This window comes from Pogona vitticeps, chromosome 1 (genome assembly GCF_051106095.1).
Source record: "Pogona vitticeps strain Pit_001003342236 chromosome 1, PviZW2.1, whole genome shotgun sequence".
In the NCBI taxonomy this organism is placed as follows: domain Eukaryota; kingdom Metazoa; phylum Chordata; class Lepidosauria; order Squamata; family Agamidae; genus Pogona; species Pogona vitticeps.
The window spans coordinates 141,056,744-141,083,348 of NC_135783.1; the positions used below are offsets into that span (position 1 = coordinate 141,056,744).

Genomic DNA, 26,605 nt, shown 5'->3' on the forward strand with positions numbered 1-26,605 from the left:
CGCTAGCGGTTGGTTCTGATTTGATGGCAACAGAACACATACAGTACAACACAACATCTGGGATTAGACTCCAAGGCTTCATGATCAAAATCCAGACAGAAATTACAACTGTGATCCATGGGAAACGTCATTCTTGAGCTTGCTCATATATCCTGAAGTTACCAGCATGATATGACTTGCATTTGCATTAAGCCCTCACATGATTGATCTTACAGAATGTTCCAATGTTGTCAGTTCACACATTCTGTGCTCGTTAGAAAGTGCTTTTTTCATCATAATTTAGGCAAACTGGACAGTAAAGAAAGCTGACTGGAAGAAACTTGATTCACTTGAAATGTGGCACTGGAGATTTGGAGATATCCTGGACTACCAGAAAGATGACCGAGTGGATGCCATATCAAATAAAGTCTGTTTTTTTCTTTGGAAGCAAAAATGGTGAAACTGAGGCTGTCCTACTTTGGGCGCATCATGAGAACACTTACTGGAGAAGACTATATTGCTGGGAAAGATGGAAGGCAGCAGGAAAAGAGGAAGACCAAATATGAGAGGGACCGACTCTCTAGAGAAACCACAAGGCTTGAGTCTACAAGAACTGAACAGGGCTGTTGAGAACAGAGGACATTCTGGAGATCACTCATTCCTAGGGTCTCCATAAAGTCAGAGGCGAGTTGATGACACATAACAACAAGAAGCAAGCACTGAGGGACCAATCAACACAAATTATTCTGGTTAAACTTAATTTCCTGAGCTATCCTTTCGCAACCACATACAAATAAGATGGGTGGGTATATCTTTTTTAAAAAAATATTTGTTTTGGTTACTGTGATACAATGGATGGATGTTGGTGTGATGAATAACAAAATGATAATTCAAATCAAAGTATTTGCAGAATCCTAAGGGCAAGTGGTTCCCTCCCCCCCTGCACCACGTCACATCAATTCTTACGAGTTGGTGGCAAAGGCTTCTGGGAATTGCAGACACAACAAATTGCATAACAACCGATGCTTTGAACACTGTACTATACGGATTTGAACAAGTCTGTCAATACTAAAATAAATTCAGTAATCCTGAAGGCGACACAGTGATCCTTCTTTTTTCTTTTTTCTTTCAAAAATGTGTTTCATCAGCTTCAGATCCATCAACGGATTCGCATTCCAGGAAACAATCCCAGAACAATAGCAGTGCAGGATCACAACAGAAAGCAAAAGTACTTGCTAAGAACATGTTCAACCCAGAGAGTGAAAAGGTCACCGGACAACATCTGCCTGTAAAATACCGATTTATTTTAATACTTAAAAAAAAAACAACCAAAACCAAATAAATCCAGTGATAAATGTTCATTATCAAGAATCAGCATAAAGTGCCAAATAGCAATAACTTTAACCCAAAACATATTGGAATGTCTCAATTATTATTATTATTTTACACTGTTAAGAAGGAAAAAAAAAGATGACTTCAGATAAACTCTCCGGTTGAGCTCGGTCAAACCCCACCCCCACAAAGCCATCCGGACACCCCGGCCAACTTGAAAGTACCACTACGCTTCCCGCTGTGCACAGCAGTCACTTTGATTTACTGTGGTCAAGCTTCCCCTTTCTCACCTTGCATCGGCTTTGTTTTGTTTTTGTTTAAATAAATCCACAAATTACAAGGCACTAGACCCGCAGCCAAACAAACAAAAACCCCAGGATGCTTGCCAGAGTGTGTGTAGAGGAGGAAACCCACCGATGGATGGAAGACAACGAAGGTGTTAAATTCTGTAAAGAACAGCAAGGGTCTGTTCTGTGGGACAGGAGAGCCATTTGGGGGGAGCCCTCTTTCCTCCCCCCACACACACATACACAGTTTGTCTGTGGGTTGTCCTTCCAATCTCAAGGTGCCCCAACTGTGCAGTCAGTTACTTGAGCCATTTCTTCTCCTCAAGTGTATGAATTCTGAACTTTTAAATAGTCACGCAGAAACACCCACCCACACACCCACAGGAGGGTAGCTTTTTCTTTTCAGCAAAAAAACTTCAAGAAGCCGCTTTCGGTGTGAGTCAATGGCGACGGTTCCTCTTCAATACTTGAGCACCACCTTTTGACGTAATGTTTAGTGGAGTCATGCAAGACTTACACTCGGAAACACCAGGGTTCTGGAAAGGCTGTCTGTCTTTGGATATAGAGAAGGCTTGTGTGTGTGTGTGTGTGTGTTTGTTTTTCAACTCTCTTTGGGTTTTTTAAAATTTAAATTAACAATGTTCTGTGTTTCCCGTTGTCTCTGTCGAGAATTTGGTCTAGAATGCAGAATGGTCGGGGGATGAAGATCACAGGAGGCACCAGAAGCTTTAGCATTTCATTTTGGAAGGTTTCAGTTCTTTTACTTGTGTGTGTAGTGTCTTGTGAACAGCTAGAGTCCTGGACTGGCAAAATCCTTTCCCACATTCTTGACATTTAAAGGGCTTTTCTTTGGAGTGGATATATCTGGGGAAAGAAGAAGAAATAGGTTTTGGTTTTGGTTTTTGGGTTTTTTTTAAATGTACATTTGACCTCTCTATCAAAACATATTTCTGTCTCTGCTGTCTGGAACACACAATCAGAGCCAGGATCAAAGGTCAATATGGCGAGGCACCTGCCGAGGCCCCACAGACCAGCAGGGGCCTAATAAGAACATTCCCCCCTGGATTGGCTTCCCTTAGTCTGCAACATATTGATCTCTGTGTCTGACCTGGCAACAGCTGGCGGGAGAAGGAAGTGCATTCAATGCCTCTGCCTGGGTCTGTTCTGCCTGCCAAGCAACCAAATGACTACAGTGAAGATGAGGAGGAGATGACAACAGGGATGAGGAGAAAGAAATCACCAAGGGAAAAGTTTTTGACTGAGGTCCCTTGAAAAGCTGGAGCTGCTACTCTTTGGGCAAACCTCGTTCAAGAGGGAGCCTTGGTATCTGGAACCAAACTGCCCTTCCTATAGTTGAGGGCCTAGAAGTGTCATCTAGGGTGTCCGAGCTGCTGTATTCATTTCAAAATTATGTTCTGCTCCTTGATGTGAACAGGGAAGCCCAGCTGGAGTTTTCCTTTCTGTTGAAGTGCACCCCCACGCACCCAGTGAGTGCTCCTGAGCCCCAAAGAGATCATTGGAGGCTGGGTTTCATTGCAGCCTGCAGTGCTATGCATGCAGCGTCCATTGATTTTAATAGGGCATAAATCCTGTTTAATGAGATTGAGCCCGATTTAGCTGTGGTTACACTCAAGGGAATGGATGAAACCCTAGAGGCACATAAAGTTAAACCGTACAAGCATATAACTGTGCGGACACTCGATGTTTTATGCCGATTTCCATGAGTCATGACCCTCGAGTTAAAACTCCCAGCGTGGCACCATGGACTCTCCAGTAGCCTAGGATACAGGCTGAAATGGGAGGATCAGAGGAACTCAGATCAGATCTCAGATCTCTTGATGTGGTCCCCTTAAGAATTACCTCTGAAGGGTGTTCAGAGCAGCCATCTTGGGAGAAAGGGGTTTAACCCTTTCCTCAACTTCAACCCATCAGCCAGACTTTCAGGCAGGCCCACTCGACTGCCTGAGGTACGCGTCAAATCACTCCTCCACGTCATGACACAGCATTTTAGTGCATGAAGCAAATCCCAATCAGCACCTCTCCACATTCCTGCCACTAACAACACAATAAAGGAGGAAAAGGAAAAGAAAACTAACAATGAGCTGCCCTTTCATGATATTCAAATTCTGCTGCTTGACTGTAGCCAAGGGGAGGGCTTCAAGTCGAAAACATACAGTCACCTTTTACTTCCCCTCGTTCAAGGCGGGAATCATAAAGTTACTGTTTGCCTTTTTCTTTCCTTTTCTTTTTTAATTACTGGGCTTCTGTGGCAGGGCAGTCTATAAATTAAATAACGAAAGCTTCAATCCCCTGGAAACTATTACTGGTATTTTCTTTAGAAAGCTCCTTAGAGGTTCACTCAAGCTTTCCTGCTCACAGCAATTGTCAGAAGTAAAACAGAGGGGGAAATTAATGGATTGGCGGGGGGGGGGGAATCTGAAACACTGAAGCTGGAATGAGCAGTATCTCTTGGAAACTAGAGAGAACCTGCCTCCAGTGGCGCTCTCCACAGTTGGGGACTGGTCCTTGAAATACACTTACACTGCTAGTTCAAACTGATCTGAATCCAGTTTATCTATCAGGAATGCCAAGAGCAATTTGGGAAGCCAAGCGTAATTCTCTGTAAAGCTTCCGAGGTTACTTGGCTGACAGCCACTGCAGTTCGAAACTGGTTTAAATTTGTTGCATAAATATATTTTCATTCTGAAACTGGAAATATGGAAGTCAAGTACCAGCCGGGTAGAGGTATTGTTATGATTGAGATGTGGCTGAGCTTCCCTCATGTAAATATCAACCTTTGGGCTCACTTGTGGTGAGGAGTACATCAGAAACTGAAAAGCTTATGGTGGGAAGAAACAAAATGAATAAATAAGTAAGACCTCATCCACAAAGTAGATCTGCCAGTAGATATGCCTTTTAACCCACTACTCCAGCTTTACTCCCATTGCACTAAATGGGATAAAAGGATTGACCCAATAAATTCCACTGAATCTCAGTAGGATTTCTTCCATGAAGTTGTTTTCAGTAGGAGCAGGATAAAACGGGGTTGAACTCAAATAGCTGAATAATGTGGAACACTGTCTTTGTGGCTGCTCCTGTTGTTTTATTTAGTAGTTATTGGAAAGATTTATTTTTAAGTTCCCTTTCAACATAACCCCTCCCATTCAAAGGAGCATTTTAAAAGTGTGAAGCTATAAAACATGATAGAACAATAATTTAAAAATAGTGATCAGAATAAAAAGAATAACATGTAAATAAGTATTCTTTGTACGGAACACAGATTAGTTAAATCAAGATCATCTGATACGCACAACAGTGCCTAGGAATGACTATCCTAATTCATTGAAGGCCAACGTGAGAAGGTACCTCTTCCAAGGAGAGGGCCTAATCCAGCTGGCCCATCAGGCCAAGAGAGGTCAAGCCCTATCTCTCATTCCTGTCTGTCTCAGGGCTCTCCCAGTTGGGACATAAGTAAAGTTTTCATTTGTTGAAAAGGTTAATGCAAACTCATTTAGGGTCCAAAGTGTATCAGTTACGGTATATCCCCATCTACGGAGGATGGGGGAGACCCAACCACCTTGGAAAGTCACTGCCGGCCAAAATAGACATCATTAGAACTGGTGTGGGACACGGGGTCTGACTCAATGGGACTCGGAGTCCAACGTTTCGCAGCTGCTTTGACACTGGTTTCTCCATTCCTCTTTGTCCTGGTATACGCTGTGATTTGCCTGTCCCTATGTTATTGCAAAGGTCCGCGAAGTTGGCAGAGACTCCTCAGACTACCTTCCAGGGCCAGAGAGCCATGAAGCCACTTATTAGATCAATTGATCAGCACTGTCAGTTTGCCTGCTCAGAAGGAAGTCCCCTGGAGTTCAGATGGGGCATACTACATAGATTTGTGTAGCATTTTTGTCTAAGCTGAAGCCTGTCAGAAATTTCTGTCTGTAATATCCAGCCTCCCCAGTCAGCACAGACATTGGGCGCTAGTGATTGGAATGATAAGAAGTATAGTCCTGGGCCTCTAGAGTTGGGGAAGGGTTAGGGTGTAAAATGGCCATTGTCTTCACACCAGGGAGGTGAAATCAGTTTTAAACATCTTGGCCATGTATCCTGTTTTGAAACCTTCTTTCTTACCCCTTGAAAATATATGTGCTCGCTAAGGGAGGTATGAGTTTGGGTAATGGATATTTCTCCGTCACAGTGGGACAACATGGATGCAGATTATTTAATAGAGGAGAGTCTGTTACAGAGGAAGCCTCAGGGCACCTGGTAAATAGGAGCTCCCCTCCTAGCTCACTGCCTCTGAGATATTTCATAAAGTTCATTACTAACTTGGATGTGACAATGAAAAATAAGACGTATTAGTAAATGGCAGGGCGCATCAAGATCCCAATGCTGGTGTCAAGGAAAGACTCTGAGGCTTTCCTGAGCTCAACTTAGCAGAACGATCGAAAAAACTACCCAATACAGCAGGGCTGATTTATCACATTTTTAATTAATCAAAGTAGTCCACCTTACCAAATATAAAGGCCTTCTCCACCAAGACACCCTCCGAATATTTTGGACTGAAGTTTCCATCCATCAAAACAAAGTGACCAAGGTTTGGGCAGATGATCTAACAATCTGGGTCTCTCTCCCCCACCCCCCAACATAATGATTAAATCCTGACTCTAAACAGGGATAGGCAACTTGCAGTCTTCCAAAGGTGGACTGAACCCACCCTCCATCCTCATCACTCAGCACCAACATTTCTGGCTAGTGGGTTCAGAGCTGCAGTTTAGAAGCATCTGGAGGACCACAAGTTGTCTAAACTTCATGTGAAGTTAACCGATAGCACCACTGCATATTAGAAACTACTTATTTTACTTTTCGATTAGAATTTATTTTGGCTTTTTGTTTGTTTAACTTCTGAGGTACCCAACAGGTAAAGGGCATGACTAACAGAGTGTCTTAGTATTTGTTTATATCTAGTGACGCCTATCCAAGCTGTGCTATAGTAAAGATTTGGGGAGATACGCTGTAAAATGATTTATAATAAACATGGGCATTTTATTTATTTATTGCACTTCTGAACTTTGCACCAAAAAGGCATCTAACAATACTAAAATATATCTCAAAATGAATGTTGATTAACACATTTATTATTCTTATTCTTATTCTTATTCTTATTCTTATTCTTATTCTTATTCTTATTCTTATTCTTATTATTAACCCATTAAATAAGGGAGGCAGAACATATAACCCTCCAGATGTGGTTAGATTCCATCCCCCATCAGTCTTAACTAGTGTAGCCAACAGTGAAGGGTGATGGGATATGCAGTGGGGTGACCTCTGGATGCCCACATATCCGCCCCATCTCTGGACCTACCTGTGATCCCTCAAGTGATCTTGCCTTCGGAAGGCCTTGTGGCAAATGTCACATGTGTACGGCCTTTCGTCTGTGTGGGTTCTTTCGTGAATCAACAGGTTGTAGGACTTGGTGAAGTGTCTGCCACAGAATTTGCACACAAATTCCTTCTTGGTTTTGGAAGGTAACCTCCCGCGGGTGGGCTTCTTCTCCGGGGAAAGTTTGGTGACCTCCAGCAAGGAGCCCAGGCCGGGAGGGGAGCCCTGGCTCTCCATCTGTCCCAGTTTGGAAGGGTCCTCCTGCGTAGCTGCCACGGCCAGGTTGGCGAAATCAAATCTGGGCTTGGCTTTGAGAGGCATGTTGGTGGCTTCATGCTTAGGATGGATGACGTGGGGGAAGAGAGGGAAGGCAGGCAGCTGGAATCGGGCATCCACCAGGCTGGCCACGCCGGGCACTTTGGAAAAAGACGAGCGAGGCAAATGCATGGCCGGGTAGCCCAGGGTCCATTGGTGGAGGTGAACGGCGTGGAGGGCGCTGAAGCCGTAGAGGTTGGGCAGGTGGTCCGAAGGGACGGCGGGCAGGCCATTGAAGGCTTGCAGAAAGGAATAGTTGGTGAGCTGCAGGGAAGGGTGGATGGGCACAGGGGCAGGCAGAGTCTTGCTCCCCATGATGGCCGAGAAGCCCACGACAGAAGGCAAGTGCCTGCAGGAAAGGAGAGACAAAAAAGAACACAAAGGGGCTTGATTATTCCAGGCTGAGTGCTCAAGAATCCACTGAGGCGTTGGTGAGCCTTTTGTGCGTTCAGCTTTCACTTCATTGGAATGTTTTGGCTTTGAGCAGAGATCATGTCAAGCTGGACTGTCCTTCAGGATAACCGGTCTCTAGAAGAGGGAGTTTCTTCAGATCTAGACCTGATTTCTCACCTCTCACAATTTGCAAATTAGCTTGCTCCCTTTTGAAACTGGCCTTAAGGCTTTAAGCATGAGATTCCTCGGAAGACTGCCTCAATCACTTCTCTCCAACACCAAGGTGACTGCAGCTGCACTGGTGGGTTAGGTGCAAAGTATACTTTGACGGAGAGCTGATAGTTTAAAAACTGCATGCCTAAGAGAGCGAGCAGACAGAGGTCCAAATCTTGCCTTGGCCATGAAGAATTTACCAGGTGGCTCTAAGCCAAACATTATTTTTAAGCCCCCTGGCCTAAACTATTATACAGAAGAACCAACGCTGACTTACCTGACTTTTTTAAATGTTTACAGACCAGTGGTGCCAAGTAGTTGGAACTGCTATCTGTGGGGTCCAATAATCATGGCCCTCCCAAATGTGTTAAGATTGCAGCACCCATCATCCCTCAGCATTGGCTATGGTGGCTAGGACTGATGGGGGTTGCAATTGAGCAACAATGAGAAAGCCACACAACTTCCCCACCACCACCTCTGCACCAAAACAAATGCTGGGTGTTAAGTCACAGCTACTGTTAATTATCACAGTAACCTGCAATGATGTGAGTCAAAAGTAGCATGTGAGGTGCTAGACCAAACAAAAGACCCCTGTTGTTCATCCCATGTGGATTCTCCAGAATCTAAATCAGTCTTCCCAACCTTGGGTCCCCGACCAGATAGGCAGGGTATAAATTAAATAAATAATAATAATAATAAATGTTCTCAGATTAAACTCCCAAAGTCTTTATCTTCCTGGTCACTAACTGTACTTTTATTATTATTATTATTATTATTATTATTATTATTATTATTATTATTATTATTATTAGTAGTAGTAGTAGTAGTAGTAGTAGTAGTAGTAGTAGTAGTAGTAGTAGTAGTAGTAGTAGTAGTAGTAGTAGTGTTATTGTTATTGTTATTATCATCATCATCATCGTGTCGTCGTAGACTACGACAACGACTACTACCACCAGCACCACCACCACCACCAAAGGCTTTTACTACTAGCTGTGCTGGCCCAGATTCCTGGGAGTTGTAGTCCAAGAACATCTCGGGGCCCACAGTTGGGAACCACTGATCCAAATAGAAAAGAGAAAGACATGACCTGTTGAAACAACTCAGCCACCTGGCAATGAACACTGAGGTCCTTTGCTTCTTTCCGAGAACATTTCGCAGGTGAGATGGCCAGTGTGTGTTTTCTGCTCCTCATCTTTGGAATCTCCTTGGAGAGCTTGTTGGGACTCAGAGAAAGCATGTGCTGTGCTTCTCTACTAGACTGGAGGGGGATGTCGCAGGGACGACTGGCAGATATTCCTTTAGGCAGCAGAAAGCTAAAATTGTCTGCCTGCCTGATGGTTTGTTCCCTTGGGGGTAAAAATCAGTGGTGTAGTGGTGCCAGGGCTCACAGGGTCAGAGCATCATGCCTTTAGCATTTGCTGGGACAGTGGCATCGTCTGCCACCTTCAGGATTCCCTCTCCTTTCTGAATTTAGCTGCAACCCACACAGTAGCTGTGGAGGAAAAAAATGAAGGGTTTTTTTTTCATTTTTTGAAAATTAACTGATCTGATCTGATGCGTTCTGAATTTAAACACAAAAGTAAGACACACCAGCTTTTTAGAAACACCGCCTCCTGATGAAGATGAAAAATACTAAATATAGATTATTCATGCAGATTTTAATAGTTGCCTGTATTTTTAAACTCTCCTTGAGGGCGTCGCTGACATGAGGAGTGCCTACACTGCAGAATGGATGAGTGCCATACTAATCATGTTCCTTGCCCCCAACTTTCCTGAGGGCTCCATTCAGCTTTTCTCTCTCTGGATATATGCAGTCCCCAGTTCTGGCCCAATTCACCAGAGTACCTGTCTATTGAAGGTAAACAAGAAGAATGCAAAACATTGTTCCTTGGCCACACTGGAATGTGAACAGACAGAAACCACACTGACTTATTCTCCTGCCAGAACAACATAAGAGTAATATCTGGGCGCCTTTAAAATTGGCTGGCAAATGTTTTGAGGACTTTGCCCTGCCTCAGCAGAGCAAATTGCAACGCTCAGGCGTTGTTCCAGCACAATCTGAACAATGATCAGTGCTTGTGTCATGTCCACGTCCATGTCAATGATGAGTGCTTGTGTCATGTCCACGTCCCTTATGGGGGTGCAATGCCGGAGTTTGGGTTTGGAGGTGTCCTGGGCCATCACGTTGGAACTGACTTATAGCAACCCTAATAGTAGTTTTTTCAAGGTAAATGAGGTACCTCTGGAGTGGTACCTCCTCCGGTGAATTTCTATGGCCAGGATTCAAACCCTGTTCTCCAGAGTCCTAGCTCATCACTCTGCCCACTACACCACACTGGGAATTCACAACTTTCTGGCCATAAGGAGGCATCTTGTAACCCAGGTCTCTATGCAAGAGTGGTCTGGTGGAAGAAGGCCGCAGAGCTTCATCGTGTTTTGCTTGCATAAATTGTGCGCATAATGTATGCCACTGCAACCCAGTGCATCTGTCCTGGTTTAAAAATAAACCCTGCTGGATAGCTCGGTGGCTGAGGTCTCTGGCTGGGGAGCCAGAGGGTGGGGGTTCCATTCCCCCACTGGGCCACCTTGACCAGGGCTGGACTCAATGATCCATAGGGTCGCTTCCAGCTCTGCAGTTCTAAGATATATAGAATAAATTGTATAAAATTACAAATAAATGTAGGAGGGCAGGAGTAAGTGCCTGTGCCTTTTGCCCTCTCCCAGGGATACCTGCTTCTCTTCCTCCCTCCTGCTGAGCTGCTTCAACTTTAACCTACAATTTGCTTTGGGAAGCAGAGATCGAGGATTTAGCAGAGCTGACTTCAAAGTCTTCTCTCCTCCCCCTCCCATTCACTCACATCCTGGGGCATCTGAATGGAGGCTGCCAGCCCTTTCTACAGAAGAAGTAGAGGGACCCTTTTTCATCCCCACCTTATCCTTTTGAGGGACCATCTAGTCCATTAAGGAGAGCCAGCGTTTCCTAGGGGAGAGAGGTTAGGACTCCAAAGACTTGGGTTCAAATCCTAGCTGGACCATGAAAACTCATGGGAAGACAAGCAGGCAATACTATAGTCCTTCCTCAAATGCATGATACTTTGAAAACCCAAGTGGGTGCGACTTGAGGGTGAGTAAGGGACGTGGTGGCGCCGCGGGCTAAACCGCAGAAGCCTGTGCTGCAGGGTCAGAAGACCAAACAGTCGTACGATTGAATCCACATGACAGAGTGAGCTCCTGTTGCTTGTCCCAGCTCCTGCCAACCTAGCCGTTCGAAAGCATGCAAATGCAAGTAGATAAATAGGGACCACCTCGGTGGGAAGGTAACAGCGTTCCGTGTCTAAGTCGCACTGGCCATGTGACCACGGAAGATTGTCTTCGGACAAAACGCTGGCTCCATGGCTTGGAAACAGGGATGAGCACCGCCCCCTAGAGTCGAACACGACTGGACAAAAAAAATTGTCAAAGGGAACCTTTACCTTTACCTTTAAGGTAACTGTGAGCTAGCAGGCCAATTAAAGAACCTGGGACATACACCCCTTACATCTGAAAGGCTGCAGTTAAGTCCCTTCCTAAGGCTGGTGTTACTCTAAGTTAGAAAACAGGAATTTAAGCCTCGGTGTCTCTTTCCCCGCTCAGCACTGTGGATCAGGGACCCTCTTGGGAAAACGGGTTGGGAGCGATTTTCCCTCCCTGCTAGAATTCCACTGGATAGCAGGGTGAGCTGCTCCGGCCAAGCCAGTGGGTGATTCACAGTCCCCGTTCTCTGGGAAAAGAAAAAGGGGTGGGGGGAAAGACCCCCTAAAAGGCAAGGGGAGGCCGGCACAAGATCAGAGCCCTCAATTTCCGGAACACAAGAGCAAAACAACTCGCCTTTGGTGGCACGTCTGTCACTCCTTTTATGGCACTTGATTGCCTGGACAGAGAGAGAAAGAGAGAGAGAGAGAGAGAGAGAGAGAGACTGTGAGTGTGCCATAGATGCGGGCTTTCTTGTGCCCAGGGGTAAAACCGGCCTCTTCTCAACCTGACGCCTTGTGTGTGAACCACGTTCCCCTTGCCAAGGATTCCTGTTCCCATTGCGGCCCATGGGAGTTGTAGTCCCCAGGCATCTCGATTGAAGCCAAGAGGGAAAACCGACTGGTTCCCCGTTCCTGCTGGGACAGAACTACCCCCGTTCACGTTAGGAGGGCCAAGAGAAAACGAGTAGAGGGAGAGTTGTAGACACGTGCTGAGGAAAAAGGGTCGAGTCTGGGCTCCGGGGCCCAGCCGCGCACCCCTTAGGCTCGCAAGGCGGTGCCCGCCAGAGGGTCCGCCGACCTGTCAGGGCTTAAAGCGGCGGTCCCCGACCTCTTATGGCGGAACAGCCATTGGGCAAGCCGCGAGGGCGCGATCCAGTCCAACTTCAACTCCCTCAAACTCCTGCCCTGTTTTTGTAGGGGATTTTATAGAAATTTAGGAGGCGCGGGGGGGGGGAGGACACGGTAAATCAAGTTGTTGGATTGAAGAGGAGGAAAATTGGATGCGGCTCTTCTCAAGTCGGAGAAGACACGTCTGTTCCGGCATAAACCCCACCGCGTTTTATAGGATTTTCTAGGCAGGCCTTCAGGCTCCAGAAAACGAAACCGAGCCACCAGTTTTTGACGTCGAACTGCCTAAGGTCCAGGAAGAATAATTCTGGAACTTTTCCTGCTCTCGGATCAAAAAACGCTGGCTAGATTGGGCTTACTTCGTTGTCATGCTGCATTCCTTTCTTTTTGGGTTTGCTTTCGCGAAGTTTATTTTAAATTTCCCTTCTTTCTTCCGTCCCCGGCAAAACTCAAGAGAAATAACTCAGAATCCAAGGAAGGAAGGAAGGAAGGAAGGAAGGAAGGAAGGAAGGAAGGAAGGCTGCAATTGAAATAATTTTCGGGACGGGTAGGAATAAGATGCGAAATGGAAAGGCGAGAGACTGGCCCCCTCGCCTATGCGAAAAGCGAAAAAAAAAGGGGGGGTTAACAAGCCGGGAATGGTTAGCCTGGAAGTTCTGGCGTTGGCCGGATCTTCTCACTGCCGAGGTGCCTCCGAAGCCCACCTTTCACACCACTTTACATAAATCAGCTTCAAAAAAAAAGGAGGCGGGGGGGGGGAAGGGTCTCGCAGCCTGGAGGAATTCCATCGCATTGACCCAGAATAAGCGAGGGTGACATTTCGCCAAGATTTGCCTTTTCTAATTGGATAAATTTGGGATAGGGGTCGATTCAAGCGGGGGCAACCGCGCACGCTCCCCCCCCCTCTTCCCGGCAACCTCCTCCTTTCGCGACCGCGCTCGGCTCTCGGAGCTGCCTCCTTTCCCCGGGGCCGTGCGTGGACTGCGTGTGTCCACGATCTCGTCCCGCCCTTGGGCGGGGGGGGGATCGTGGGGAAATGCCTTACTGACCCGTTTTAAAATAGAACCGGGCAGCTACTAGGAGCTGAACTCGTGCCTTGTCCAGGGCCGCCCCGTGCTACCGATCCTGAACCGTAGAGTTGAAAACGTGACCTCAGATAGCCATAAAAACTGACTTGCGCGTGAGTCCTGTACACACGTGCTTGAGAGTGCGTGTCTTCCTGCACGCAATGTGGAGTTATTTCGGAGCAGACGGGTCTGCGCTGGCACGAAACAGTTTTAAGATTATTTAGCAAACGAAAATGTTGGAACCCCACGAGAAGGTCTCTCTTGAAACCCTCGGGCAAGTAAAGGAGAGGCGCTCGCTCCTTCCCACGAAGCCGTTCTGGAATCCCAGCCTTAGCCCGAAGATGGGGATTGGGGTTTATGGGTGACCGGGTGGAGCAACGAGGGGCTCCGTCTCGGTCTGTGTGCCAGACTGGAGCTAAGCTCCCAGAAAGCAGCAGGATCGCAACCAGAAGAAAGCCAGATTTTTAAATCCTTCTTGATTTCACCTTTTGTGAAATTTAAGCCATCCACACGCCATAAACGCTGCCATTTCGCAACGCTGGTGTTCTATTTTAACCACGTGCCTCAATCCAGCCCTTGGCCTCTCCATCGCTAGCAAGCGCGCAGCCCTGTGGAGCCTGTAAGCACACGGTCAAGGTCCTGCAAGGCTGCGATGAAACGGATTTCGTTGCAACTCGCCACTACCTATGCCTCCTTCTCGAGTTCCTTTTTTTTCCTCCCCCCCTCCCAATTACTGGAGGAAGGGGGTGGGGAGAGAAAATCCAATTTGTTTTAAACCCCAGGATGCGGTTTAACCGGCTTCTGGATGAGTCTCTTGAACAGAACTGTTGCCTCCCACCTTCCTCGCCCAAGACCGGCGCTGGGAGGCGCGGAGCGGTGGGTCGGGGGTTGGGGGGTAGGGGGAGAGAGGAGAGCGCCTGGAAACCGGAGTAGGTGAAGAGGAGGGCGCTCGGAAACGAATTCAAACCTCTGTCACAGCCCCGCCCCAGAAAGCCGCAACGGCTCTTCCCATAATAGCCTCCATTGTGCTCATAATGGTTTTGTTCGCTAGGAACAGTTAGATTAAAACAAAAGGAGGTGGCAAACTGGGGGGGAGGCGCACCCAAAGAGATTGTGAGAGTTCAGGCTACGACAAGTTGTTTGGCCTGACTCCAAACTGGTAAATTATCCTTCTATATCCATTCAGTTTGGCTAAGATCAAGTGTAGTGTGTGTAGTATACACAATCCAGGGGGAGAAAGGGGGGGGGAATAGAAGGGCCAGGGTCTTTTCGGGAACATCAAAGCAACGAACTTTGGAGGTCTACGGGGAGACTCCCCCGCCGGCCAACCTCCTTCTCTTCCCCCCTCCTGCCCCCCTCCCCAAAGCAGGGCCTTTATTTTATTTCAGCGTCACCTCTACCTTTAAATTCTGTTTCTTGTCAGCAGATCTTTATCAGCAGGGTGTTTTTTCTCTCTCTTCTTCTTCTTCTTCTTTTAAATGAGAAGAGCCTGGGAGTCCTCAGGCACTCCGCACTCCCACCTTTTCCTCCCCCGCTCGCCCGCCCCCCCTAAACTCCAAGAGTCTCTCTCTCTCTCTCTGGAAAAGTACATGAGACCCAGGACACTTAAGGGGCGAAAAAGAGAAAGGGCAGGAGATGAAGGAGGAGGCTGCGATCCTAAACATGTTTCCTTTGGGAAGGATGCTGGTCACACCTTGACTTCGGAGGACAGGGCTATCTGGATTGGGCGCCCCGGCTGCAATCCTACGTCTACTCTGGAGGAGAGTAAGAACACAAGCCCTTTCTAAGTCAGCGGACCTCACTACCTCCTCAATAGGGGCCGGGCGGGCGCTCTGGAAGCAGGATCCGTCCCAATTGGGTTGGGACAGAGCACAGCAGGACCAAGTCCCATCAGAGAGGCCGTGGGGCTGGGGGGGGGGCAACAATTCCTCTCACGAGCCCAAAGGGACATAAGAGGAGTTTAGGATGACGCTGCGCGTCTTCGCTTAGGAGCGCATTCGGAATCTCGAAGTTCTAATGGGCTTAATGGATTTTTCCCAAGAGGTTCCCTGAAATTATTTCAAGTGGAACAGGCCGAAACCACCCGCTGGTTATGGACTACCTTGCGGTGACCATCAATAGCCTGGCTTTCTCGACTGGAAGCTAATGACGGGAGGCACTGATTTCTACCGACCAGACTGGCAAGACGGAGTCACTTCGCTTCCCCAATCCACATTCCACAGAAGACCGAGACATTTCATGTTTATTGACTTTAACTAACCCCCCTCCTTCCTTTGGTTCCCTTGTGAACATAATTATTTACACCTCAAGAGGCAAGCGCTAATTTATTCCGAAATCAGTTCCACCAGGTCGGATTCGGATTTATTCCTCCTGGGTGCAGGCGTTGGGCTCAAAGGCACGAGGTTTCTCGTTATTGCCAAGTGTCTACTCTGAGGAGGACTGAGACTAAATCCAACCCTTTGCGTTCAATGGAACTGCTTCCATGAAGGGATGCTTTTAAGGCCAAAGGGACAGATCCCAATAACCTTCGAATTGCAGAGCTGGAAGGGACGCTCTGGATCATGGAGTCCCGCCTCAAGGAGGCAACGAGGGGGAACCGAACTCCCAATCAGATGCCTAAGCCACTGAGCTATCTAGCAGTGAGACTTTCTGCCAAAGAAGTGTGGTTAGGATGCTAACCCTGTGGCCGGATGTAGTAACCTAGGGACCTTAACAAGAGTTTGACAAATAAGGAAGTTTCTTTCTTTCTTTCTTTCTTTCTTTCTTTCTTTCTTTCTTTCTTTCTTTCTTTCTTTCTTTCTTTCTTTCTTTCTTTCTTTCTTTCTTTCTTTCTTTCTTTCTTTCTCTCTCTCTCTCTCTCTCTCTTTCTTTCTTTCTTTCTTTCTTTCTTTCTTTCTTTCTTTCTTTCTTTCTTTCTTCCTTTCTTTCACTGTAATTCCCAGAATCTCAGAGCTAGCCTGTTGGTTAGGGGAACAGCAGCTCAACGTCACTTTTCCTCTCCGAAGCAAAGCTTCCTTTACGATGAGGGAACTGCGGGGAAGTCTGGCCATGGGAAGTTCTTCCTTCCAACTCCGACCGTAAGCAGGGCTTACTTGAAATTAGAGTCCTCTGGAACAAACGGAATTGGACTTCCCAATAGGTGTATTTAATTACTGGCTCTAAAACGAAAACCATCGGATTCAAGGCCGTGGGGGCTTCCTCCCAAACACGCTCTTAAGCTGCAGTCAATGCCCTTGAAATCAATCGGATTTTACTTTCATGACAGGCTATAGCTGGGGGTAGGAGAGGAAGCCCTTCGCCTCTCGCCGTCGATAGAAAAACTGGGCTGGAGTCAAGCAATCCGCTCGCCCGCGTTCCCTCCCTCCCTCCCGAACCAAAACCCAGTCGCTCTCAGTAGAATCCAAGGGCCAAGAAAGAGTTTGCCAGTTAGCCTGATGGATCGGGGCCGAGCTGAAGCCGATTTCATCGACAGCTGCTTGGCAACATCTGTGAGGCAAACATCTGGAAGACAGGTAGCGCCTCCCCCCCTCCAAAACACTGCTCTTTGTCAGGTCAAGATCTGCTATTTTGAGAGGGGCAGAAGGTTTTTAGTATAATTTAACAAAATTGGGGGAGGAGGCCTACAAGGATTGGGGGAGGGGGATGGAGAGAGAGAAAGTGAGAGCCCGCCCTACTTTAATTTTGCAGCTCTCCATTTTAAAACAAAGTAAACTCTATGGAGCGCCTTTGAGACACGGAGGTGAGACCCTCCAAGGCAGAACAGATGCAATTGCTCAGCCTGTCTGTAATCCTACAGCTTCCTTGAGAGTAATCAATATTAAACTTAATAACATTTATTTAGAAGTAAATGTGCCAGAATCACTCAGTAAGAGGTAAATCTCCTTTTTTTCCGGAGTTCTGGGTGAGCCACTGGAGACAAAGACACTGGCATTCATTCACATGGATAATTTCTTTGTTAACACGTGGTTATTAGACATCTATTTACTAAAATATGGTTGACGGGCAGCCCCTGATATTGGGGGCTGGAGCCGTTTCCTTCGGTTCACTGCCCCTTTCTACCACCCAGGCCTCCCTACCCTCACAGCAAGAGTGACCAGGTGAGGCAAGGGCGCGCACACTCGTCCGGGCTGGGAGTCCAGCGCTTCCCTCTCCACATAGGTGATCTCAACGCCATTTCCTTCACCTGCTCCACTGGAATTTCATCTTTTCTGTGGCTTGATTTTAAGGTAGGTCTGAGGGGATGATGGGCCTTCCATCTGATGTCCCTGGATTGCAGTTCCCATCACCCTTCACCACTGGCTCTGGCTGATAGGAACTGGAGTCCGACAACATCTGGAGAAGGTCAGGTTGCCCAGCCCGGTTCTAAGGAGTCACAGACAGGCAGAGCGACAGGGAGGCAAGGAAAAAAGGAACCACATCCCATCACTAGTTTCCCGCCCCAAGGAAGAGGAAATTGATCATCCTCCAATGTGGAGGATAGGCACTCAAGGACAACTCGGTGCCTTGCCAGTTTGAGCTTCATCGGAGCCGTCTGGACCCTAAAGGGAGCCCATCATCCTCACCCAGGCGCCCTGCAGTCGGATCTTCTCTGCTCGTATAAAACGAGAGAAAATCGCACCGTGTCGTGTCCATAGGGCTCACTTCCTACTACGGAGTTTTAGCCGAGGAGGAAAACCACGTTGGCACCCCAGAAGGAAATATTCCAGATTAGCTCCCCTCCCCTTTACCCCCCCCCTCATTCCCGCACACAGATGACCCATACTAAACACACACAGACGCGGCAGAGAGTAATACTTCCCTGGCATCTGTCGTGCTTAAGGCCTCCCGGGAGTTCCCAGTCTGAGACTCCTTGGCACCCGCGCTGGGAAGCGACCGGGCCCCACAGTAATAACAAGTCAAGTATTGTGGCACCATAAGGATGACCGCGGTCTATTGGCATAAACTTGCCAGCTCACTCTCTGGCGATGCAGCCCGCCGACGGAGAGGCCAACTAAACGAGTCCCTTCTTAAAAGCCCACCTGCCTCTTGGTTCGTTTTGCTGCCCCGGACGAGCAGTTCTAGAACCTTAGAACCGCAGAGCTGAAAGGGACCCTATGGATCATCCAGTCGAGCCCCTGCCAGGGAGGCTCAGCGAACGATCCAACCGACGTTTGACTTCGCAGCCAGAGACCTAAACCACCGAGTTATCCAGAGCTATTGGAGCATTACGATCACGGAAGGAAAAATGTCACTAGCACGCAGTGAAGGTTTTAAGGTTCCAGTGGAGGGGCGTTCCACCGACACCAAGATAACGTCCTTTCCAGGTGCTTTGTGGTTTTGCAACAGCCCCTGGAGGCCAATTGCCCGAAACACGTGGGTCATATTGAGGAAGGAAAGCCAGATGGAAAGCGTTTTTCCCGCTCAGCCAAGACAATCCCTCGCGGCTGCTCTCGCATGAGGGTGGCAGTGAAATTTTCCTTTAATTTTATGGCTATATTGCGGTTCAGCAGATGGCAGGGGCTTGCATTTTTATTTTTCTCTTGAAATTATCCATACGTCTGCCATGTCTTCTTTTTTTTTTTAAGGCGACGGGGGGGGGACGGACTGAATGATCTGCAGATGAAATATTCGATTCATAAATAAAGAGTGGAGCATCCGCAAACTCCCCCTTCCCCTAATTAATCCCACATGTCGAAATGGCCGAAATCAATTAGCTGGCTAGCTTTGCAAGTGCCTGCATTAAACGCAAACACACTCACCTCTGCATGCTGGAGGGAGAGACCGCCGCGAAAGTTGCAAACAAGCGGGCCTGTCAGTCGAAGCAACGACCTACCCTCCGCCTTGGGTTTTGTGTTTTGCTTTTATGGGGGGAAAGTTGTTTAATTACTCCGGTGTCGCTTTGCCGGCGGTTAATCGTTTCGTTATTCCCTCGGCCAGATCCGTAGCATATTTTCTTCCAATTCCCAGGAAACGAGGAAGGAAAGCGCCACCTTCCAGAAACAAACCCAGGGATCACGTTCGGCTAAGGCGGCAATCCCATAAATGTTTACCCGAGAGTAAGTCCTCGAGGGACGGAATGGGTCTTAAGTCAGAGTACAGGACGGCCTGCTTTCTTCAGGTTACGGCTTTATTAAGGACCGGCCTTTTCCTGTTTTCCCCCCATATTATTCCACGTCTATATATGGAATTTTCTTCCACTTTCATTTTGTTTTAATTTATATTTACAGCTTTATAGCACTTTCTAATCTCCCCCCCTCCCTCTTGCTGCGGCGTTCCTTTTCCCGAAGCGCCTGGAAATTTATTTTTCTTGCCTCACCCTTTTATCTCTTGCTTTCTTACCTTCCCACCTCACGTTCTGAGCCTAAAACTCCGTAAATCATATTATTAGGCAAAGTGTGTGTGTGGAGGGGAATCCAAAACGAAATTCAAAAGCGCCTTTAACTTAGGATCGCGGCCTGCGTTCTGGAGTAGCCTGGCTCAAGAGCTGCGCGGCTGTACTGGAGCCTAGAGACGTAAAATTTCCAGAAATTTTTGAAGCCATATAAAACGGCTTTCTGGGGGGAAAAAACAACGGGGGGGGGCGGGGAACCTGTTCCTCCCCAATTTTTACGTCCCCCCCCCATCTCCATCTCTAGATAAGACGCAGCCCCAGCTAGAGATGTTTAATTTGTGGAAATGTTGAAGACATATGAAACGGCTTGGAGGGGGGGGGGAGGGGGGGTGATGTTCCCCCCTATTTTCCAAAAATCCGTGTGTGTGTGTGTGTGGTGTCTCCCCCGTTTTTCCGATTTTTTCCAGGCATTCCCGTCTCTACTCAGGGTTCCTCCCGAGCGAAGTGGCCTGCAGGGCCTTCCAAAAAAAAAAGACCCAGTGCTTTCTTTATTTTTTCCTCTTTTTTTTCTTTCCCTCTCTCCCTCCCTCCCTCCCCGTTGCCGCGGGCAGCCCGGGAGGAAATGGAGCGTGGCCTCTACCTGTGTTTAGGAAACACAACAGGAAAGGGGCTGGACGGGGCGCGCAGCATTCCGCTGCCTGGAAAAAAAAAAGTGGGGGAACGACACGGCGGCGGGATCTCCTCAAGCGACGCTATGTACGGCTCTAATTGAGCGTGAACGAGTTAATTGCGTCCCCTAATGAGGGCTGGGAAGGGATCCAGCGGCCCCCGTGCCTGCGCCTTGGAGAGCTGGGCTCGAAAACCCGGGCAACGGGGCTTTAGAAGCGCAGAGCTCACGAAATAAATGTGATTAATTGGAGCAAGTTGGACGGCGCGATCGGCGTTGACAAGCCCCCCCCCCTTCCAGTCCCCGGCGGCCCTCGCCGAGTCTTTGCACACACGAGAAAAGAAGGCTTCGCCCCTACGAAGCAGGAGGATCCCCGGGATCCAGAAGGCTTCGCACCAGCTATCAGAGACGGCCCTCGCGATCTGCGAGGGATTCGGCCTGGATTTGCACAGGGTCACAAACTCACACACAGACACACACACACAAAACAACACGCACAGGGGAAAGAACAGGGACCTCGAGGCTGTCCGAGGCATCTTCGGTGGACGTTGCTGATGCGCCCCGACCGAAGTGCGCGCTTCAACGAAAATCCGCATTCAATCCCCTCAACCGCCTGCGCCAAAGCCTAAGGTCCGAGGCACGCTTTCAACGAGATCCGTCGGGGCGGGAGGGCGCGGCGGCGCAAAGAGGACCCGCGACATCTCAGGAGGGGCGCCGCTGCTGCGGGACCCCCCGCGCCCCCTTCCGCGGGCCCCGCTGCCCAAGCCAGAGAGCTTCCTCCGAGGTCGTCGAGGCCCACGGCTGTCCCCTGGATGTGTGTCCTCCCACCTCCGGGACAGAAGAGTCGAGGGTCTTTTCTTCACGTGACTCTTGCTAGGCCTCCAGCTTTCTCCCCGTGCTGTCTGGTTGGTTGTGTGAACGACCCCCCCTCGGTCCGGCCTCCTCGCGGGTCCGACATCCCCCTTTGCTTTTTAAGACGGCGGCGCGATCCTAAACTTTTGGACTTGAGAGTCAAGAGAGTTGAGGATCCTGCTGGATAGGTCCGACCCACCCACCTACCCCACAACCCCCGGAACCAGGATAGAAACCATATGATTGGGAAACAATTCGCGTGTTTGTGTGTGCGCGCCCGCGCAGTGGGTGTTAGGACTCATAGGCGCCTGCGGAATTACGGTCTGGCGCGGTGGATTGGGGCTCCTCGCTTTGCAAACGGGATCCAGCCCCCGGACCCAAAAGGAAAAACTCCATGGAAACACCGAGCAGACACGTGTATACACTCCAGAAGGAAATCCCCCGGGTTTTCCATTGGTTTTTACTCTCGAGTAAGCATGCATAGGATTGCAGCCTCAGCTTCCCTACTCAGCTGTTTCGCACACACACACACAGTGTGAAGTGGCTTCGGTCTGCGAACCGGGGTCAGTGAGCTTAACGGGATCCAGTTTCTTAGGAAAGTTACCAGGGGTGTTCAAACGACACACAGCTGGAAGGAATACTGTGGACTTTCAATTTTGCAAGGTCTGCCGACCACTAAGATGCCCTTTAGGCTGCGTGCTGCTGACCCCTCGCTCGCTCCCTCCCACGACGTGAAAGGAGAAAAAAAAACTCTTGAAATACCAATCCGGTGAATTTTTCAAATAATCATCACTCTCACGACGGAGACGCCAGGGAATTGACTCGAAATGGCAGGCCTCACAATCGAGCGCCCTGTATAAATCTATAACCAACAAGTGGCATATGTAATTCATATACCCGTTCGGAGATAGAATACGGAATTACTTTCGCGGAAAAAAAAAATCACGTTTACTTTCTCACCCACATTGGCACCTATACAGACGTGTACGTATATGAAGCATAGGCAGGAGAACAAGGAGAGAACAGTGAGTCAATTAATTTACAACGATTAAGAAATAAACCCGTTCCTTCGAAGTCCCTGGCTTGATTTCACCGTATCGAATGCAAAACCCGTGAATAATTCGGACTGACGGAATCGAGTTAACGGGCTGTGGGAACGAATCGAAGAGGAGTTTATCCAAAGTAAACCGAAGAGCTAGTTAAGAGCACACCGAGTTAGGCCTGGCCGCCCCAAGGTGGCTGTTTACTCTCACTCCCTTTTCAGCCAAGCGCCAGACACCACGTCTCTCTTCTCGCCTGATCTGCTTTCTAAAGACGTGGAGGGGGACCTGAATTCGAACCCACGCCCCCCAAAAGGCGCCGCTTCCCTTTCAATCCGGGGAAGATCGCAAGCGCTTAGATCCGACCTGGGGGCCAAGTTTTGATCCGCTCGGGCCCACCCCGCACCCAGGTGGGATTCGGACCCACAAAGGCAGCCTTACACGAGAGAAAGGCCGGGAGAAACAGGCCAGCCCCCCCCCCCTTGGAACAGAAGGCCTCGCCCCACGGCCGCCGCGGATCTGACACATGGGGTCCGGTGTTTGTTCCAGCCCAGCGTGAGCGCCGGTGGCTGTCGCCGGACTTTTTGGGAACAAGCCCCCCAAGCCTCCGCCGGGGCAGGGGAGCCAGGCGGCGAGTTCAAGGCACTCGGGCGCCCAGCAAACGGCCCCGAGGGCGATCCCTTAAAACACGGCGGGTAAACAGCACCGGGGAGAACTTGCCTGGGCGGCGTTGCAAGCCTGAGCGCCCTTCTCGGGGAAGCAAGTCTGGATGGCCTCCACATTTTCCGGCAAACATGGACGGGGCTCGTAGCGCCGGTTTACCAACGGCCCTACATTCGTACGATTTCGGTTTCAATGAGAAGGCGGGAGGAGGGCTGGTCAGCAAACGAAAACAAGCGTCCCCCCTCCCCAGATGCTCCCTCGATCCCCAGCCCGGCTTATAAACACGACCCGAAACACACCCCGAACTTAAAACGCCTTTAAGAAGAACTCGGTCCCCGGGATTTCGGCCCAAGCGGGCCTCCTCCTATTGATGGTGTGGAAGGAGACCCAAGCAACCCACAGCTAAAGTTCATGCAGCAGGTACAATCCAGATTCACCCCTGGAGGAAGGGCTCCTTCCCGCACCCCCTGTCCGCCGCCCCATCTCCCGACCCCCGGCCTTCAGCGGGGCACAAATCATATTTAGCCCCGGCGGGACAAGTCGGGTTCGAATCCCGGTTCGGAAAGAAGTGTTGGAGACACCGACAGACGGAGTTTCTCCGCGTTTCGGGGCTCTCCGAGTGAATCTACCGGGAACACGTTCCCCCTGTTGTGTCTTAAGATCAACTTCACTGTTGTCCCTTCCAGGTCCCCCCCTCCCCCCCAGCCTTTGAAAGCACTTTTAAGCCCAACTGAGCGCCGTCCCCAGCCTCTTAAGGGCGCATCGCATTTAAGATGGGAATGGGGACTGACCGGAGGAAATTCCTGTTATAGCTTTGGGGGGGGGGGGGACACAGTTCTGGTCCCTTTCCTCCAGCGCCGGTCCCGTTGCTTTCAATAGGATTCGTTGCCATTCTGTCTAGGACGGCAGCCCGGGAGACCGAAGTTCTCCCGGGAACTTTCTCGCCGAGTTGCCCGCAGGCTTTGAGCCTCAGAGGAGCAAAACTGAGAAGCCAGCTCCACCCCTCTGGCGGCGGGAAGGGGGCTTTCCTCCCCCAGGAAGGAGGATCGGAGCCTTGGGACCCGGTGCAGAAGGCGTGCCAAGAGCTGGAAAGGAAGGCCGGCCCTGCTAAGGGGAAAGAGATGCCCGGGGGGGGGGGGGGGACCGCCGCTGGGGCCGCCGCCGCCGCTGCCTCGCTTGGGCCGCTCCAAGGCCGGAGCCGAAGGAGAAGGAGAAGGCGGCGGCAGCGCCTCCTCCGCCTCCTCCCAGGGAGATGGGAGCATCCTGCGCACCGGGAAGCAGCCCGGCGGCGTCCAGCGGGCTCTCCAAGGCAACGCCGTTGGACCCCGGGGAGAGGCAGGCAAAGGAAGGCAAGGGGCGCCCGGCCCAGGGAGAGGGTGGGGGGGCGAGGGGGGTCTCTCTCTCTCTCACACACACACACACACACACACACACATTGTCTCTTTCCAGGTCTACTTCAGAGGAATAGATGGATGGCTTTACCTAACCGCGCTCTTTGCTCCCTCGACGGCTGCGGCGGCTGGATCGGGCTCCTCCTCGGGTCTTCCAGGGGGAAACCCCGTCGGGCAGGCTGGCGAGCCCCTGGCCTGCGCTCTCGCGGGCGGGCGGGCTGGCTGGCTGGCTCTTCCCAGCCGGGCAGCCCCAGATCCCGGTCGGGGCCGCGGGGCGGGCTGAAGCCGGGAGGAGGAGGAGGAGGCAGAAGAAGAAGAAGACGACGAGGAGAGCGCGGGCGCCCGCCAGGTGGGCTCCGGGCGGGCGGCGGAGGGCGAGCGGCGAGGAGGCTGAACGAGCGCCCCGGAGCAGGCGAAGCGCCGACTGAACGGACGCCTTCCTCGGGCCGCCTCCTTATTTCAACCCCCGGCTTCCCTCCCTCCCTCCCCCCCTCTCCGCTCTTCGCCTCCTCCACCCCTGGGCATGCGCACTGGGGAAAAAAAGTTTGCGAAAAACTTGGGAAACTGTCCCGCGGGCGGCTCGGCTCCTGGTTGTGGGGCAGCCCGTCCGCCGCGGCCAAGGTTTGGCAAGGAGTCAAAAGCCCCCTCCCCACGCTCGGGCAGATGGGGAGGGGCTGGCCTGGAGGTGATGGCGGGGGGCACTTCTCTTCCCACCTCGTATCTTTTTCTTGGGAGCCTCCCTGCAGAGTCTCCCTCTCTGGAAAGGTTGCGCGGGAAGGGGGTCGTCAAGCCATCGCCTGCCCACTGTTGCCGGGGTGGCAAGATCGAGGCCAGGGTGGCACCGGAGCGTACAGAGCCTCGCTTATGGATCGGCAAGGGCGCCCTTGGGCAGCCGGACTGAAGGCCACGTACTCCAGAGCACGTTGGTCTGGCATCACCATCGCTCCCCAGCCTCAGTTCCAGAATACATTTAAAAAAAGGGGGGGGGGATTCTCGACCTCTAAGGTGTAACCCAGTGGAGCCACATCTGACCTGAGCGCTACTTATCATGGTTCCCAAAATGCGTCCAGTCTTAGCAGGAGAGGCTCACTGGATCTATCCTTCCCCTCCGGCGTACTAGGTCCCATTTCGGGCATCTTTAACCTCGGGTTCGGTCTTGTCCCACCGCATTCTCCCATCCAAACCCTTCGCTTGCGGGGTAGACTCCACGGACCTTTAGGTCCCATTCGATCCAAGGACCAGAGGTTTCTCTCCTGTCCTGTCAATGAACCCTCCCCGCCCTTTGAAATGTGTGATCTGGACTTTGATCCACCCGGGCAGATTCTTCGTGGGACAGACAGGCCGACCAGTCCCGGCCGCCCTATTTAAGCCGTCGGCGAGGAAGCGGTGTCAGTCTGGGCAAACCCTATTTAAGCCATCCATCATCAGGGAGGAAAGCGGGCTTTCTTTGCTCCGAGTTGACTCTCCCCTTTCCGATCAAGGTAGCGCCACATAACAGGGAGGTGAAGACAGATCTGTCCTCAGAACAGCAGCTGCTTTCCCCAGCCGTGACAGGTTCTGGGTCTTGCTATCAAATCCCCGTCACTTTTTTTAAAAAAAAATACCCCCCACCCTCTCACACACAAACACACGCAAGGGCACAGTGGAGAAAAGCGCGCATGAGATAGTGGGTTGTTCTGATGGAGACAAACAGAAGCCGAAGGCTAAGAGGAGAACGAATCAACCCAACGCCGTGTGCTGTTCCCAGTTCAAAAGCAAAGCGCATCCTGCTCGAAAAAAAAACCATACACACACATCCATCGTGAGATCCTAAACCTCGGTTCCCGCCGCCCTCTTTCTTGGGAGTGATGCTCACAAAACCAAGTGTCACCGCGTCCACACGATTTATTTATTTTATTTTTAAATTTTTCTGCGAGTGGGAGGAGGTCATAGAGGGAGGCGCCGCCGCCAACACGGGGTGGGGTGGGGGGTGGGGGGCTGCCTTTGCGCGTTTTTCTCCGGCCTGATCCTCTCCTCGCAGGAACGGGACGCCAGCCTGCCCACCGTGGCTTAGGACGCGGCAGCCCTAAACACCTCTTGTGTGCATTAAAATACATAAATAAATTGTAGGTTGGAAAGGAAGCGTCCCCTGGTCTTCCTCCACCCGCTCCTCTCCTGTCACCCGTGGCCAGTTGGGATTCCGTTCGGAACAACCGTGCAGGCTGGGATCGGGCTCCGCGGCTGCGCCTGGACTTCAGAGTAAAGATACTCTGTGAATTCAAGGCAGATTACTTCCGAAGGAAGGCGTGTGCGAGGATCGGGGCTTCGAAGGGTTGCCTTCTCGGAAGAAGGGAAAACGGCTTCGATTGAC

At 50.3% G+C, this 26,605-nt stretch overlaps 1 protein-coding gene across 1 annotated transcript; it reads right to left on the reverse strand.

Annotated features, from left to right (window-relative positions):
• Positions 1–1,262: 1,262 nt before the first annotated feature.
• On the reverse strand, positions 1,263–24,694 carry OSR1 (odd-skipped related transcription factor 1). Its single transcript, XM_020784234.3, has 3 exons — positions 24,347–24,694; positions 6,967–7,647; positions 1,263–2,462 (listed from the first exon to the last, which is right to left on the reverse strand). Exons 2-3 carry the CDS (start codon positions 7,611–7,613, stop codon positions 2,327–2,329), a joined length of 783 nt encoding a protein of 260 aa, XP_020639893.3. The 5' UTR covers positions 7,614–7,647; positions 24,347–24,694; the 3' UTR covers positions 1,263–2,326.
• Positions 24,695–26,605: the final 1,911 nt, after the last annotated feature.

Coding starts and splice junctions, on each gene's coding strand:
- OSR1 (XM_020784234.3), bottom strand. CDS start 7,613: ATGGGGAGCAAGACTCTGCCTGCCCCTGTGCCCATCCACCCTTCCCTG. Junction 2,463..6,966: donor GATCACTTGAGGGATCACAG/GTAGGTCCAGAG, acceptor TTCTTTCCCCAG/ATATATCCACTCCAAAGAAA.